Source organism: Chiloscyllium punctatum, chromosome 19, assembly GCF_047496795.1.
Source record: "Chiloscyllium punctatum isolate Juve2018m chromosome 19, sChiPun1.3, whole genome shotgun sequence".
Lineage (NCBI taxonomy): Eukaryota > Metazoa > Chordata > Chondrichthyes > Orectolobiformes > Hemiscylliidae > Chiloscyllium > Chiloscyllium punctatum.
Window position 1 is genome coordinate 41,423,385 of NC_092757.1, and position 16,927 is coordinate 41,440,311.

General features: G+C 51.4%; 1 protein-coding gene across 2 annotated transcripts in view; it reads left to right on the forward strand.

The window, feature by feature from the left end:
- Positions 1-4,664: 4,664 nt before the first annotated feature.
- LOC140491280 (phosphorylase b kinase gamma catalytic chain, skeletal muscle/heart isoform-like) overlaps positions 4,665-16,927 on the forward strand; it is a 116,499-nt gene continuing 104,236 nt past the window's right edge. For both annotated transcript variants that reach the window (XM_072589249.1, XM_072589248.1), the window contains exon 1: positions 4,665-4,813. In XM_072589249.1, the coding sequence (XP_072445350.1) occupies positions 4,731-4,813 (83 nt within the window). In that variant the 5' untranslated portion in view covers positions 4,665-4,730. The remainder of the gene's footprint in view (positions 4,814-16,927) is intronic.

A 16,927-nucleotide genomic window follows, 5' to 3' on the forward strand; every position in this document is an offset into this window, starting at 1 on the left:
TCCCCCCTCTCCCCCTCCCGTCCCCCCCTCCTCCCCCACTCTCCCCTCCCCCCCTCTGCTCCCACCCCTCTCCGCTCCCCCTTCTCCCATCCCCACTCCCCTTCCTCCCCTTCCCACCTCCCCTTCCCCCCCTATCCCCCCCTCCCCCTTCCCCCGCTCTCCCCCCTCCCCTTCCCCCCTTCTCCCCCCTCCCCCCACCCCTTCCCCCCCTCTCCCCCCTTCCCTTCCCCCCTCTCTCCCCTCCATTCCCCCTCTCCTCTCCCCTCCCCTCCCCACCTCCCCTCCCCTCCCCCCCTCACCCCTCCTCTCCCCCTCACCCCACCCTCTACCCTCCCCTCCCCCCCTCTCCTCTCCCCACCCCTCCCCTGCCCTCGCTCCCCCCCTCCCCTCCCCCTCCCTCCCCCTCCCTCCCCCTCCCCCCTATCCCCTCCCCCCTCCCCCCCTCTCCCCTACCCCCTCCCCCCTCTCCCCCCTCTCCCCCCTATCCCCCCTATCCCCTCCCCCTTCTCCCCTCCCCCCCTCTCCCCCTTCTCCCCCACTCTCCTCCTTCTCCCCCACTCTCTCCCCCCCTCTCCCCCCGTCTTCCCCCTCCCCCTCCCCCTCCCCCCTCCCCCTCCACCCCTCCCCCCCTCCCCCTCCCCTCCCCCTCCCCTCCCCCGCCCCCTACACCCCTCCTCCCCCCCCTCCCCTTCCTCCCCCCTCCCCCTCCTCACCCTACCCCTCCCCCTACCCTTCCCCCCCTCCCCCCCCTCCCCCCCGTCCCCCCCTCCCCCCGTTCCCCCCCTCCCCCTCTCGTCGCTCTCTAATCCCCTCCCCTGCCCCCTCCCCGCTCTCCTCTCCCCTCCCCCCTTCCCCTCCCCTCCCCCTTCCCCTCCCCTCCCCCCCTCCCCTCCCCCCTCCCCTCCCCCCCTCCCCTCCCCTTCCCCCCCTCCCCTCCCCTTCCCCCCTCCCTTCCCCCCCCTCTCCCTGCCCCCCCTCTCCCATCCCCCTCTCCCCATCCCCCCTCTCCCCACCCCTCTCACCACCCTCTCCCCCTCCCCCACTCCGCCCCCTCCACTCCCCCCTCTCCCCCTCCCGTCCCCCCTCCTCCCCCACTCTCCCCTCCCCCCCCTCTACTCCCACCCTCTCCGCTCCCCCCTCTCCCATCCCCACTCCCCTTCCTCCCCTTCCCCCCCTCCCCTTCCCCCCCATCCCCCTCCCCTTCCCCCGCTCTCCCCCTCCCCTTCCCCCCCTCTCCACCCTCCCCTTCCCCCCCCTCTCCCCCCTCCCCTTTCCCCCTCTCCTCTCCCCTCCACTCCCCCTCTCCTCCCCCCTCCCCTCCCCACCTCCCCTCCCCTCCCCCCCTCACCCCTCCCCTCCCCCCTCACCCCTCCCCCCCGTTCCCCCCCTCCCCCCCGATTCCCCCCTCCCCCATCCCCCTCCCCCCGTCCCCCATCCCCTTCCCCCCCATCCCCTTCCCCCCCCCCGTCCCCCATCCCCTTCCCCCCCCCGTCCCCCATCCCCTTCCCCCCCGTCCCCCCATCCCCCTCCCCCCATCCCCGTCTCCCCCTCCCCCATCCCCCTCCCCCAATCCACCTCCCCCAATCCCCCTCCCCCAATCCCCCTCCCCCTCCCCCCATCCCCCTCCCCCAATCCACCTCCCCCTCCCCCATCCCACTCCCCCCATCCCCCTCCCCCTCCCCCCATCCCCCTCCCCCTCCCCCCATCCCCCTCCCCTCCCCCATCCCCCTCCACCATCCCCCTCCCCCATCCCCCTCCCCTCCCCCCTCCGCTCCCCCCCCTCCCCCCCTCCCACTCCCCTCCCCCTCCCCCCCCTCCCCCTCCCCTCCCCCCTCCCCTCCCCCCTCCCCCCCCTCCCCCCCCTCCCCCCCCCTCCCCCCCTCCCCCCCCTCCCCCCCTATCCCCCCTCCCCCCTTCCCCCGCTCTCCCCCCTCCCCTTCCCCCCTTCTCCCCCCTCCCCCCTCCCCTTCCCCCCCTCTCCCCCTTCTCCCATCCCCACTCCCCTTCCTCCCCTTCCCACCTCCCCCTTCCCCCCCTATCCCCCCTCCCCTTCCCCCGCTCTCCCCCCTCCCCTTCCCCCCTTCTCCCCCTCCCCCCTCCCCTTCCCCCCCTCTCCCCCCTCCCCTTCCCCCTCTCTCCCCTCCATTCCCCCTCTCCTCTCCCCTCCCCTCCCCACCTCCCCTCCCCTCCCCCCCTCACCCCTCCTCTCCCCCCCTCACCCCACCCTCTACCCTCCCCTCCCCCCCTCTCCTCTCCCCACCCCTCCCCTGCCCTCGCTCCCCCCCTCCCCTCCCCCTCCCTCCCCCTCCCTCCCCCTCCCCCCTATCCCCTCCCCCCCTCCCCCCCTCTCCCCTACCCCCTCCCCCCCTCTCCCCCCTCTCCCCCCTATCCCCCCTATCCCCTCCCCCTTCTCCCCTCCCCCCCTCTCCCCCTTCTCCCCCACTCTCCTCCTTCTCCCCCACTCTCTCCCCCCCTCTCCCCCGTCTTCCCCCTCCCCCTCCCCCTCCCCCTCCACCCCTCCCCCCCTCCCCCTCCCCTCCCCCTCCCCTCCCCCGCCCCCTACACCCCTCCTCCCCCCCCTCCCCTTCCTCCCCCCTCCCCCTCCTCACCCTACCCCTCCCCCTACCCCTCCCCCTTCCCCCCCTCCCCCCCTCCCCCCCGTCCCCCCCTCCCCCCGTTCCCCCCTCCCCCTCTCGTCGCTCTCTAATCCCCTCCCTGCCCCCTCCCCGCTCTCCTCTCCCCTCCCCCCTTCCCCTCCCCTCCCCCCTTCCCCTCCCCTCCCCCCCTCCCCTCCCCCCCTCCCCCTCCCCCCCTCCCCTCCCCTTCCCCCCCTCCCCTCCCCTTCCCCCCCTCCCTTCCCCCCTCTCCCTGCCCCCCCTCTCCCATCCCCCCTCTCCCATCCCCCCTCTCCCCACCCCTCTCCACCCTCTCCCCTCCCCCACTCCGCCCCCTCCACTCCCCCCTCTCCCCCTCCCGTCCCCCCTCCTCCCCCACTCTCCCCTCCCCCCTCTACTCCCACCCTCTCCGCTCCCCCCTCTCCCCCGTCTTCCCCCTCCCCCTCCCCCCTCCCCCTCCACCCCTCCCCCCCTCCCCCTCCCCTTCCTCCCCTTCCCCCCCTCCCCTTCCCCCCCATCCCCCCTCCCCTTCCCCCGCTCTCCCCCTCCCCTTCCCCCCCTCTCCACCCTCCCCTTCCCCCCCCTCTCCCCCCTCCCCTTTCCCCCTCTCCTCTCCCCTCCACTCCCCTCTCCTCCCCCCCTCCCCTCCCCACCTCCCCTCCCCTCCCCCCCTCACCCCTCCCCTCCCCCCTCACCCCTCCCCCCCGTTCCCCCCTCCCCCCTCCCCCCCGTTCCCCCCTCCCCCATCCCCCTCCCCCCGTCCCCCATCCCCTTCCCCCCCATCCCCTTCCCCCCCCCCGTCCCCCATCCCCTTCCCCCCCCCCGTCCCCCATCCCCTTCCCCCCCGTCCCCCATCCCCTTCCCCCCGTCCCCCCATCCCCCTCCCCCCATCCCCGTCTCCCCCCTCCCCCATCCCCCTCCCCCAATCCACCTCCCCCAATCCCCCTCCCCCAATCCCCCTCCCCCTCCCCCCATCCCCCTCCCCCAATCCACCTCCCCCTCCCCCCATCCCACTCCCCCCATCCCCCTCCCCCTCCCCCCATCCCCCTCCCCCTCCCCCCATCCCCCTCCCCCTCCCCCCATCCCCCTCCCCCTCCCCCATCCCCCTCCACCATCCCCCTCCCCCATCCCCCTCCCCTCCCCCCTCCGCTCCCCCCCCTCCCCCCCTCCCACTCCCCTCCCCCTCCCCCCCCCTCCCCCCTCCCCTCCCCCTCCCCTCCCCCCTCCCCCCCGTCCCCCCCCCCTCCCCCCCCTCCCCCCCCCTCCCCCCCCCTCCCCCCCTCCCCCCCCTCCCCCCCCTCCCCCCCCCCTTTCCCCTCCCTCCCCCCCTCCCCCTCCCCTCCCGCCTTTCCCCTCCCTCCCCCCCCTCCCCCCCTCCCCCTCTCCTCCCCTCCCCCTCTCCTCCCCCCCTCCCCCTCTCCTCCCCCCCTCCCCCTCCCCTCCCCCCTCCCCCTCCCCTCCCCCCCTCCCCCTCTCCTCCCCCCCTCCCCCTCCCCTCCCCCCTCCCCCTCCCCTCCCCCTCCCCTCCCCCCCTCCCCCCCCTCCCCCCCCTCCCCCCTTTCCCCTCCCCTCCCCCCTCCCCCCCTCCCCTCCCCCCTCCCCCCTCCCCTCCCCCCTCCCCCCTCCCCTCCCCCCCTCCCCTCCCCCCTCCCCCCTCCCCTTCCCCCTCCCCCCTCCCCTCCCCCCCTCCCCCCCTCCCCTCCCCCCTCCCCCCTCCCCCCCTCCCCCTCCCCTCCCCCCTCCCCACCCCCTCCCCCCTTTCCCCTCCCCCCTCCCCCCTCCCCCTCCCCCCTTTCCCCTCCCCCTCCCCCCTTTCCCCTCCCTCCCCCTCCCCCCTTTCCCCTCCCTCCCCCTCCCCCCTTTCCCCTCCCTCCCCTCCCCCCTTTCCCTCCCTCCCTCTTTCGTTTCATTCCAATTGTACACACTGCATTAGTTGGTTCAAAGATTCAATGTCCATAATTTTGTAAATTCTTTTCATGTTGGATTACCACGTCACCAGCAGTGTTGATAACCTTTGAAGATACAGTTTTCTTTTCTTGATTTAGATAATTGATGCCACAATAAGAATATTAAACTGCTGATTAGTCGCACAGTCATTCCCATAAGTCAGGAAGTATGACCCGCGAGGATGAAATGCCAGACTGGGAAGGAGCCCAAGAGTTTTATGCCAAATATGATCCAAAGGATGTTCTTGGCCGGTGAGACTTTCTGGCTTTGTTTGATTTTAAAAAAAAATAATGTTATAGTTAAATACTACCCAATACTGTCCTGTTAAGTCAAATGATGCCCTCAGCAATATTTGGAAACCATAATATTTTGTTTAGTTTTCCAAATCATTCCTCTTAATGTCTCTTAGTAAGTTGATATTAAGTAATTGTTTAAACGCAGTATTGAAATGTGAACTGAGGAAGACCAGATTGTTGTGGAGTCAGGAAGACTTCACTGGAGCTGAGATGTGACCACAATTACAGACATCCCATTTTTACCCAAGCTCACCAGTGTAATTTTGACTTAGCTCTAAGTTCCAAAAGCTATAATTTGGACAGTTACCTTAACCTATAGTGTGGGAGTTATTAAATTATGTCGTGGACATAAATGCTCGTGAAGGAGGGATAAAATCTGTTTAATTTTCATGATCTGAAAATTATTTTTTATCATTTGCTCTTTAAATGTGGAAGTAATTCAGAGTCTGTTAGTGAGAGTTAAAACATAACACTGCTGGATTGCTTTGATTAACACAATTTTTGGTATAGGTCTTTTGATCAGGCAGAGGTTACATTACACTTTTCATGGATTTTTAGTGAAGGTTTTCATTGAGATTTCCCAAAATAGTTTTTAAAACTATTATTATTAATAATATTATCATCTCTGCATAGTTTTCTGAGTGCATATTATGATAGTTTTTAAAAAGTTGATACAGGAATTTGGTACAAATAATGGTTCAAATTTTTTTTATATACAAGCAAATAGAGTCATAGAGATGTACAGCATGGAAGCAGACACTTCAGTCCAACCTGTCCATGCCGACCAGATATCCCAGCCCAATCTAGACCCACCTGCCCATATCCCTCCAAACCCTTCCTATTCATATACCCATCCAAATGACTTTTAAATGTTGCAATTGTTCCAGCCTCCACCACTTCCTCTGGCAGCTCATTCCACATACATACCACCCTGTGCGTGAAACAGTTGCCCGTTAGGTCCCTTTTATATCTTTCCCCTCTCACCTAAAAGCCATGCTGTCTAGTTCTGGACTCCCCCACCCCAGGAAAAAGACTTTGTCTATTTATCCTATCCATGCCCCTCATAAATTTGTAAACCTCTATAAGGTCACCCCTCAGCCTCTGACACTCCAGGGAAAACAGCCCCAGCCTGTTCAGCCTCTCCCCATAGTTCAAATCCTCCAACCCTGGCAACATCCTTGTAAATTGTTTCTGAACCCTTTCAAGTTTCACAACATCCTTCCGATAGGAAGGAGACCAGAATTGCACGCTATATTCCACCAGTTGTCTAACCAATGTCCTGTACAGCTGCAACATGGCCTCCCAACCCCTGTACTCAATACTCTGACCAATAAAAGAAAGCATACCAAATGTCTTCTTCACTATTCTACCTACCTATGACTCTACTTTCAAGGAACTATGAACCTGCACTCCCAGGTCTTTGTTCAGCAACACTCGCTAGGACCTTACCATTACCATTAGTCCTGCTAAGATTTGCTTTCCCAAAATGCAGCACCTCGCATTTATATGAATTAAACTCCATCTGCCACTTCTCGGCCCATTGGCCCATCTGATCAAGATCCTGTTGTAATCTGAGGTAACCTTCTTCGCTGTCCAATACACCTCCAATTTTGGTGTCATCTGCAAACTTACTAACTGAACATCCACGGAATGTGGGCGGCATGGTGGCACAGTGCCAGAGACCCGGGTTCAATTCCCGCCTCAGGCGACTGACTGTGTGGAGTTTGCACGTTCTCCCCGTGTCTGCGTGGGTTTCCTCCGGGTGCTCCGGTTTCCTCCCACAGTCCAAAGATGTGCAGGTCAGGTGAATTGGCCATGCTAAATTGCCCGTAGTGTTAGGTAAGGTGTAAATGTAGGGGTATGGGTGGGTTGCACTTCGGCGGGGCGTTGTGGACTTGTTGGGCCAAAGGGCCTGTTTCCACACTGTAAGTAATCTAATCTAATCTAATCTTATGCCCGCGTCTAAATCATTTATGTAAATGACAAAAAGTCGAGAACCCAGCACTGATCCTTGTGACACTCCACTGGTCACAGGCCTCCAGTCTGAAAATCAACTCTCCACCACCACCTTTGAGCCAGTTCTGTATCCAAATGGCTAGTCCTCCCTGTATTCCATGAGATCTAACTTTGCTAATCAGTCTGCCATGGGGACCTTGTCAAATGCCTTACTGAAGTCCATATAGATCACATCTACTGCTCTGCCCTCATCAATCCGCTTTGTTACTACTTCAAAAAACTCAGTCAAGTTTGTGAGACATGATTTCCCACGCACAAAGCCATGTTGACTATCCCTAATCAGTCCTTCTCTTTCCAAATACATGTACATTTGTCCCTCAGGATTCCCTCGAACAACTTGCCCACCACCGACGTCTGGCTCACTGGTCTATAGTTCCCTGGCTTGTCCTTACTACCCTTCTTAAACAGTGGCAATCCTGATGAAGGGATTAGGCCCAAAAGGTTGACTCTCCTGCTCCTCAGATGCCGCCTGACTTGCTGTGGTTTTCCAGTGCCACACTTTTTGATCTGATCTACATGTGACTCCAGACCCACAGCAATGTGGTTAACTCTTAACTGCCCTCTAGACAATTAGGGATGGACATTAAATCCTGCCATGCCAGTGACACTCATATCCCATGAATGAATGAAGAAGAAAAAAAGAATTTGCATGAATTTTACATATATAAGTTTCTTTCAAAGTCAAGTGTGAATGAGTGAGAACTGTATTAAATTGTTTTGTCACTTTCACAGTCTGCCTATCATCGATAGGAATATAGGAACAAAAGTAGTCCATTCGACATGTGTAGCCTGGAAAATTTTCCATTATCTAATCATCTACTCCAATCTCACTTTCCCACACAGTCTCCAGAAATCTATTGATTTCTATGTTTGGTATGCTTGGTGTGTTTTGGGGTACAGAGTTCCAAATATTCATTACCCTCTCTAAGTGAAGAAACTCCTCCTCAACTCAGTTTTAAACCACCCTCCTCCTCCTCCTCCCCACGCTCCCCCCCCCCCCCCCAAACAACCAAAAAAAATCTGATCCTGTATCGTGGTTAGAAAAACAAAATATTTACATCTACCTTGTCAGATCTTCAAATAATTTGGAAAGTTTCGATAACTCATCATCCTCACATTACTCAAAACTCTAGGAAATACAGAACATCTCCTAAGAGAAATAAATGTCACCTCAGGTATTATCCTCGTGAACCTTTGTTGCACTCCTTATGTGACAAAGATTTCTTTACATAGGAGGAGACCGAAACCGTACACAATCCTCCAAATGCACTTAGCAAGGCTCTGCAGCAAAGCATCCTTACTCTTGTGCATGCCATTTTAAAAAAATGTCTAGTCCAGCTGTCTAGTCCAGCATTTATTGTCCATCCTTAATTACCCAGACGTCAGTTAAGGGTTAACTGGAGGTCTGCAGTCTCAGTTGGGCCAGACCAGGTAAAGAAAGTCGATTTCTTCACTAAAAACATGAGTGAACCAGGTGGGTTTTTCCTGATGATTGATGGCAAAATGAGACATCATTAGATTCTTAAATTCAGATTTTTATTGAATTTAAATTCTACAATCTCCCATGGCAGGTTTTGAACCTGGGCCCCAGAACAATACCTGAGTCTCTGGATTAATAGTTTAGTGATTGTGTCATCACCTTCCCATATTGTTTGCCTTCCTTGTTTATTGTTGCACCTGCAACTCATGATTAAGAAGTCTTTTGTTCTTTTATGGGATAGATGCCAGACCTATACCTTTAAGACTACCTTGTGACATTCTGGAATAAAGGTATTGTCTTCAGTCACTCTGTCTGTGTAATTATCTCAGTGTAGTGTCCTTAGTCAGTTATGTGTTCGTAATGGACACTAATAGCACAGAATCCAGACTTCAATCTGTGATAATTTAATCATGGTGGGTTTAGCCAGCGTTAATAAACTTCAAAATATTTGCCTCAGCACGTGGACTCTTACATGGACTAACAAACAAAAAAGTTCAAATTCTATGGGCACCAAAACCTCCCAACATCTCACCATTTGAAGAACCTCCTACTTTTTTGCTTTCTTTTCTACAAAACTTCATAAAAGAGCATCACATGTTTCATTTGGGGAATATGGACCATATTTGGAAATTGGACTGCTATATAGCTGAAAAAGTAGAAGCATTTTGCAACTGAAAACTCAAATGCTGCACATATTTAGCTCTGCAAGACAATTTTCTTTTGAAGCAGAGAGATTATTACTTTGACACTGTGTTGGCACAGTCTTTGAATTAAGTAAATTCTGCCTGACAACAGTCATCTGATTGGTTAAGTTGCAGTTTGTCACAAAGCTCTAAGTGAAAGATTAGCAGAGACATCAAGAGTATGTGAACAGAAAGCATGTAGCTTTCCCACCCTCCAGCCATTTAGGCATTACGTAAGGATAAATGTGAAAATAAAACAACAAAGCTTAAAAGAACAGGCGGCACAGTGGTTAGCCCTACTGCCTCACAGTGCCAGGCTCAATTCCTGCCTCAGTTTACTATCTGTGTGGAGTTTGCACATTCTCCCTGTGTCTGCGTGGGTTTCCTCCGGATGCTCCGGTTTCCTCCCACAGTCCAAAGATGTGCAGGTCAGGTGAATTGGCCATGCTAAATTGCCCGTAGTGTTAGGTGAAGGGGGAAATGTAGGGGAATAGGTCTGGTGGGTTGGGTTGCTCTTCGGAGGGTTGGTGTGGACTTGTTGGGCTGAAGGGCCTGTTTCCACACTGTAAGTAACCTAATCTAATCTAAAAAAAAGGCGTTACCTGCTGGACCAAATATCGAAGTGAAGAATGGTATTGATATACCTACAGCAGCTTGTCATCATGGTTAGTATCAAGAGTGAGACAATTTCATCCACCCATGAAATTTGGACTTTTGATATTTGGACTTCTGTTCATTGTCTGTATTAATTTTCCACTCATCAGTGTCCAACAATCTGCCTTTAGTCTATTAATCATAAATATATGTGCGTATGTTTGGTAATATTGAAGGTACATTGCTCAAGTTGCATTGTAATAAATTAAAACCCTTTCTTTTCTCTGCTTGTTGTTCAAGTGTGTTACACTAAATAGAGTTTTCTTTTACCGCTACTGAAGGGATCTGATGTAAATTTCTTTTGCCCTGAATAGCAGTCAGTCAGGCAAATTGGTCAATTTGATGGTCTCATTGGTATTTTATGCATTCCATGGTGGTTTGTGGAAACAACTACCCACAATTATATCACTTTCCCCTTCCCACATCCTCACACTTCGAGTCATGAGATTTCACACTTATTTACATTATATTCCATCTGACATTTCATACCCTATCACGTAACTTGTCCGAGTTTCTTTGAAACTGTAGTGATTGGAACCATGGCCACATGGATGTCATTGACTATGAGATTCTTGATTGGTGTTGTTACGTTGGACCAATAATAAAAGGACTAGGGTAGTGGTAATATCACTGAAGTAGGAATCCAGAATCCCAGGGTAATATCCTGGGGATGCAAGTTCAAATCCCCCACAGGAGAGGGAGTCAAATTCAATTTTTGGGCGGCACGGTGGCACAGTGGTTAGCACTGCTGCCTCACAGCGCCGGAGACCCGGGTTCAATTCCCGCCTCAGGCGACTCTCTGTGTGGAGTTTGCACGTTCTCCCCGTGTCTGCGTGGGTTTCCTCCGGGTGCTCCGGTTTCCTCCCACAGTCCAAAAGATGTGCAGGTTAGGTGAATTGGCCATGCTAAATTGCCCGTAGTGTTAGGTAAGGGGTAGATGTAGATGTGGGGGTATGGGTGGGTTACGCTTCGGCGGGGCGGTGTGGACTTGTTGGGCCGAAGGGCCTGTTTCCACACTGTAAGTAATCTAATCTAATCTAATCTAATCAATCAGGAAGCCCTGGATGACAGAGATAAACAGGAGATTCACATAGGTTCTGGGGGAAAATAAACTCTACTGCAGTTAGGCGTTAGCGTAAGAAAAAAAAGGAAAAGAATAGAAGAAAAAAGAAAAAATAGGAGTGGGCTACCACTGTTAGGCGGGAGTGTTGGGGAAACATTTTTTAAAAATAAACAGGCGAGAAAGAAAAAGGACAGGAGTGTCAGACTTCCTGTTTACTCTGAGAGCTGCCTCTGAGGGAGCTGGATCAGTGAGTGAAGGGCTCTCCACTTTTCCATGTTAAGGAGGAGAGGAGACTGAGCTCTGAACAGCCTGGAACCACACAGTCAGTGTGTCTTATTTACTGCTGTTGGTATTTTTAAAAAAATAAACAGGAGATTCGCATGGCTGCCAGGGAAAGATAAGCACTACAGCAGGTAGGTGGTAGTGTAGGGACAAAACAAAAGCAGGAGATTCAGAACATCTCAGTTTAGGAAAGAAAAATAAACAGGAGATTCAGAATGTCTCCTCAGTCTGGGGACTGGCTTTGAGCAGACTGGTCACAGCTCATGTACACTGTACATGTAAATGAAGAGTGACTTGGTGACGGGACACTGCCTTTGTGCAGTTATTTCACTGGTGATTAGAGAACATTGTGCCTAAAGAAAATTTGCTCGCAACAATTATCTTTGAATTGGGGTAAACATTTCTGGCATCATACCTTTATGTAGGAAGCGTGAAAATTAGGCCTGGTATCTGGAAAGAATGTGATATTTTTCCAGGCAAATGACTGGAACAGATGAAAAGCGCCAAGTAATCCTTCTGACTGCTTGCAGACCCACAGCATTTTCAGTTATTAGGATCTTAACTTTCCCAGAGACACAAGATAATAAAACCTTTCAAGAGTTGATAGATCTACTTAAGGAATATTGCAACTCCAAACCTCCTCTAATTCTAATCAGTTTTATTCGGCTATTTGAGAATGAAGGGAATCTGCATTGGGATTTTTGACAAGGTTATGATGACTGGCAGAGGCATGTGATTTGAGCTAACCCTGAATAAGATGCTGAGGACTCTTTGATACGTAGGATTAATGACATAGCCACGCTGAAATGCTTACTCTCTGAAACCCAACTGGGCTTTAAGCAGGCACACTGCAGTTGGCTTTGTCATTAGAAAATGCAGTAAGTGGAGTGGACACGCTCACCTGTCTGTCTGAGTCTCCAGAACACCACTTTGAGTGTAAGCAATCACAGAGCCTCATGCAGCACATACCTGAGCAGAAGGAACTTAGTTCAGGCCACAGCAAAACCCCAAAACAAAGCCGGACCTTAACCAAATGGCTAAAAAGTTCTTCAGAATTTAGGCTAGCACACCATTGTATTTGCAGCCAGAATGTGGACTTGAGACAGTAAAGGAATCCTATGATGCTTGCCTTGAGTAAGAGAACTTAATGGCTGGAATCCAGGAAAGTGCACACCCTGGAAATGCCACCTACATGTGGGTTAGAATGGTTAAATTGTTTAGCAATATCCAAATCAGAGCCGATTAAAATAAATGTCTGGTTAAGTGGTCACCTGGTTTTCATGGAGGTTGATACTGGCACAGCGTTATTAATGGGTGGAGAACCTGTCTTTAACAAGATTCACTCTGTGCTCCAACTGTTATGTTTGCACACGATTGAGGGGTGACCTTATTGTGGTGTATAAGATCATGAGGGGCATAGATAGAGTGAATGCATACAGTCTGTCTCCCAGGGATGGGGAATTGAAAACTAGAGGGCATAGGTTTAAGGTGAGAGGGGAAAGATTTAGGAAGGACCTGAGGGACAACTTCTTCAGGCGGAGAGTGGTACATACATGGAATGGGCTGCCAGAGAAAGTGGTTGAAGCAGGTCAGTAGCAACATTTGAAACTTCAGCATGTTTGGACAGCTCATATCATCCATCATTCAATGTTCTGGCAGAAAGAAAAAGCCTACAGCTTAACTCATTACCAACTGTCCCGGTTCCTGTTCGATTATAAAACTACCCCTCACATAACTACAGGGATAGCTCCAGCAGTATTGCTGACGGGGAAAAGATTTCACACCAAGTTAAACCAGATATTCCCAGACTTGGAGATGAAGGTAAGATGGTACCAATGTCTACCACATGTCTCCTCTAAGTGAGAGAGACAGTTTACTCCAGGGAGCAAAGTTTGGTCCCACAGAAATGACCCGGCATGGGTACAGGAGGAGATCAACATGAAGTCAGGTTCCATGACTATAAAGTTCAGGTGGTTATGAACAAACATGTGAATCACCTGAAAGCTGCTACTGCACAAACAGGGCAGAGCAAACATACCTGGCCTCTCAGAATAGCCAGAAAGGCAATCAGACTCTCCCCCTTTGTCTAGCATCAAGGAAACCTCAGAGTCCAAGATAGGTACAACCTTGATTACCTCTGGAAGAAGAGGGAAAACTCTTCCAAGACAATCTGATGCAAGAGATGGGCTGTGGTCCAGTACATGCCTTCTGTGTTCAAGTTCAAGTCAGAGGAACTGTACCTGGGTGACAACATCCCAGGAAAAGCTACAAAAGAAGGACCAGGTCTGTATGCCCAGACCGAGGTGGTGAGGGATGTAGTGATTGCAACAATGCCCACATGATCTCATTATATGAGATTCTTGATTAGGATTATTAACCTGGGCCAATCAGGGAGCACTTTCTGATTGGTAGAAACAACAGATTCCGAATGTCTCCTCACTCTGGAGACTGGTGTTTAACTGATTAGTCACAGTCCATGTACAGTGCACATGCAAATCAAGGGTGACTTGGTGCTGAGATACTGGCCTCTAAGGTTATTTCAAAACCTTATTGGATTCTTTTCACAACCAGGTAGTTTTGGCCATTTTCAAATTTGGAAATATTACAATGAATCTCAATCATCTACATGTAAATTATTTGTATAGATCACATACAGTTGTGACCATAGCTGTGACCCTTTCAGCACCTACGGTCAACAGTCTACCATCGTGTGAATGAAGCATTTATTCCTACTCTTAATTTTCTGTCTCTTAACCAATTCTCAGTGCTTAGTCATAAATTACTCCCAATCTCACACACATTAATTTTCGTTACTAAATTTCTGTGGGACCTTATCAAAAGCTTTCTGAAAATCCAAATATACCATACTCCCTGTTTAGTTATGCTGCACGTAATATCCTCAGAGCAACTTGAAGCTCTTGACCAGTCTGTGATGACACAGTGGTTCAGTCATTAGCGCTGCTGCATCACAGCACCAGGGATCCATGTTTGATTCCAGCCCCACACAACTGTCTGTTTAGAGTTGGCACATTCTCTCTATGTGTCTATCTATGTGTCCTCTGGTTTCCACCCACAGTCCAAAGATGTGCAGGTTAGGTGGATTGGCAATGTTAAAATGCCTGTAGTGTCCATAACGTGTGGATTAGCCATGCAAAATGCAGGGTTACAGGGATAGGTTATGGTGGTGAGTCTGGATGGGATGCTCTTTGGAGAGTCGGTGTGGACTTGTTGGCCGAATGGCCTGTTTCCACACTTTAGCAATTCTAAAAAAAGCATTTGAATGGGTTTGTTTAATATGATTTCTCTTTTCTAAATCCATGTGTCTGACTAGTTTTACCATTGTTTTCACAATGTTCAATTACCACATGCTGTATAACAGATTCTGCTATTTTCCAAACAATCAGCTTCATGTGAACCAATATCTCTCCATTCCCTCTCCCCCTCCACTTCCCCCCTCACTTCATGTGAACCAATATCTCTCCATTCCCTCTCCCCCTCCACTTCCCCCCTCACTTCATGTGAACCAATATCTCTCCATTCCCTCTCCCCCTCCACTTCCCCCCTCACTTCTTTCTTAAATTTGGAGCAACATTTGTTACATTCCAGTCTTCTGTCATCTTTCCAGAAACTACAGAATATAGAAAGAAAATCACCATGAAATTCATCCAGTCCAGGGAGGGTTGTCACACCTCAATTCAGTTAACTTTCCCAAGTGCTTTGTTTTTATCAATACTAAAATGTTCAATTCTCAGCTGTACCTTGCTTGCCTAATATTACTGGAACATTTTCTGAACCTCTTTGATTATCCACCTTTATCTTTCTCCTTGGCTTGTATTCATTTTCTCTATTTCCTTCCTTTTGGTTCTCTGTTTCTGACTTCCAACCTGTTTTCAATCCTGAGGCTTCCCTTCTGACACCCTTTATAAGCTAGTTCCTCTGTTTTTGCACAATCTTTAGCTGTTTTGGTAGCCATGGTTCATTTAGACTTCCCTTTGAGTGTTTGTGCCTTAGAGGCTGATTAAAACTAGCTGTTGCCAGTTTTCCATCAAATCTTTTTGTGTCTTTTCCCAATCTAATACAGCCATCTTGTCCTTCATGCCTTCATAGTCTCCCTTCTTCAGTCTTAAGACTCTAGTTTAAGAATAAATTACAACACAAATAAAATTAACATGGAATTTTATCATATTAACTTCAAAAGGCTCCTTCTATAGCAAGGTTATTAATTAACCTTTTTCTCTAGGAATACAGAAACAGGAGTAGGCCATTTTATGAGATCCTGGCTGCTCTCTGGCCTAACTCCATGTGGCTGCTTTTGGCTCATATCCCTTAATACCTTTGCTTAACAAAAAGGACCTATCTCAGATTTAAAATTATTAGTTAATCTAATATCAATAGTCAGTTGTGGAAGAGAGTTCCAAATCTTTGTGTGTAGAAGTGCTTCCTAACATTTCTCCCAAGCAATCTAGACATAACTTTTAGACAATGCCCCCTAGTTCTAGAATCGTCAACCAGTGGAAATAATTTAACTTTATCTTCCTGTTTTTTGCTGTTAATATCTTGAAGACTTAAATCAGGCCGCCCCTTTCATTTCTAAACTCTGTAGAAAACAGGTGTAATTTATATAACAAAACAAAGAACTGCAGGAAATCTGAAACAGAAACGAGAATTGCTGGAGGAACTCAGCATCTATGGAGAGAAAGCAAAGTTAACGTTTCGAGTTCTGCATCAGAACACCTGTGGGTAGAGTTTAGAAATAAAAAGGGGACAATCATCCTGCTGGTGATGTATTCTCGAGCCCCAATCAATCAGTAGGTGATTGAGGAGTGGATGTGTAGATGATTCAGGATCAGGGCATTGTGGAGGAAATCATCCTTGCAGAAGGCTGACAAGGGAGGGAAGGGGATTATGTGTCTCACTGTGCCATCCCACTGGAGGTGATGGAAATGACTATTAATGATCCTGTGGATGTGGATACTGGTGGGATAGTGGGTGAGGACAAGAGGAACCTTATCGCTGTTATGGGAGGGCACACAGGGGATGAGGGCGGAAATGTGGGAGATGGTTCAGACATATCTGAGGGATCTGTTGTCCGTGGTGCTGGGGTATCCTCTATTGAGGAAGGTGGTTGACATTTCAAAGACTACCTTGTTGAAGAACAGATGCAACAGAAACTGAGGAACTGAGAGAATGGATAGAGTCTTTACAGGAAACAAGACGTGAGGATGTTTAGTCAAGGTATCTGTGGAGGTCGGTGCATTTGTCGTGGATATTGGTGGCCAGCCTATCCCTAGAAGTGGAAACAGATGTCGAGGAAGGGAAGGGAGGAGTGATGGGCCAGGTGATGGTGAGAGTGGGGTGGAAATTGGAAGCGAAATGGATATACTTTACCAATTCCAGATGAGAGAGGGAGGCAGGGATCAGGTAGGACTGGAATAAGGAATGTTCCATATACCCAAAGAGGCAGGCATAACTAGGGCCCACATAGGTAGCCATGGCCACATCTTTGACCTGAAGAAAGTGAGAAGAGTTAAAAGAGAAGTTGTTCAATCTGGGAATGAGCTTGGGTTGGCAGACGAGACTGGTCTTGGATAGGGACAGTTCAAGCCTATTTTCCATGAAGAAGCAGAAACCCCTGAGGCCATCCTGGTAGAGGATGGACATGAAACTGACAGAAATGCTGACATCAAATTGTTTGGCAGCATCACACAGGGCGAATAAGTCCAAAAGAATTTTGATGCAGTTTTCTCTAAGCATCTGTTCTATTAAAAAATTCTATATAACTCTGTTGAATGTTTTCGTGAGATCTATAAAAGCAAGATAGAGATGTATTTTTCTCCGTCCAGAAGCACAGTAACATTGTCACAAGATGCTGGCCAGATGATACCAAACCT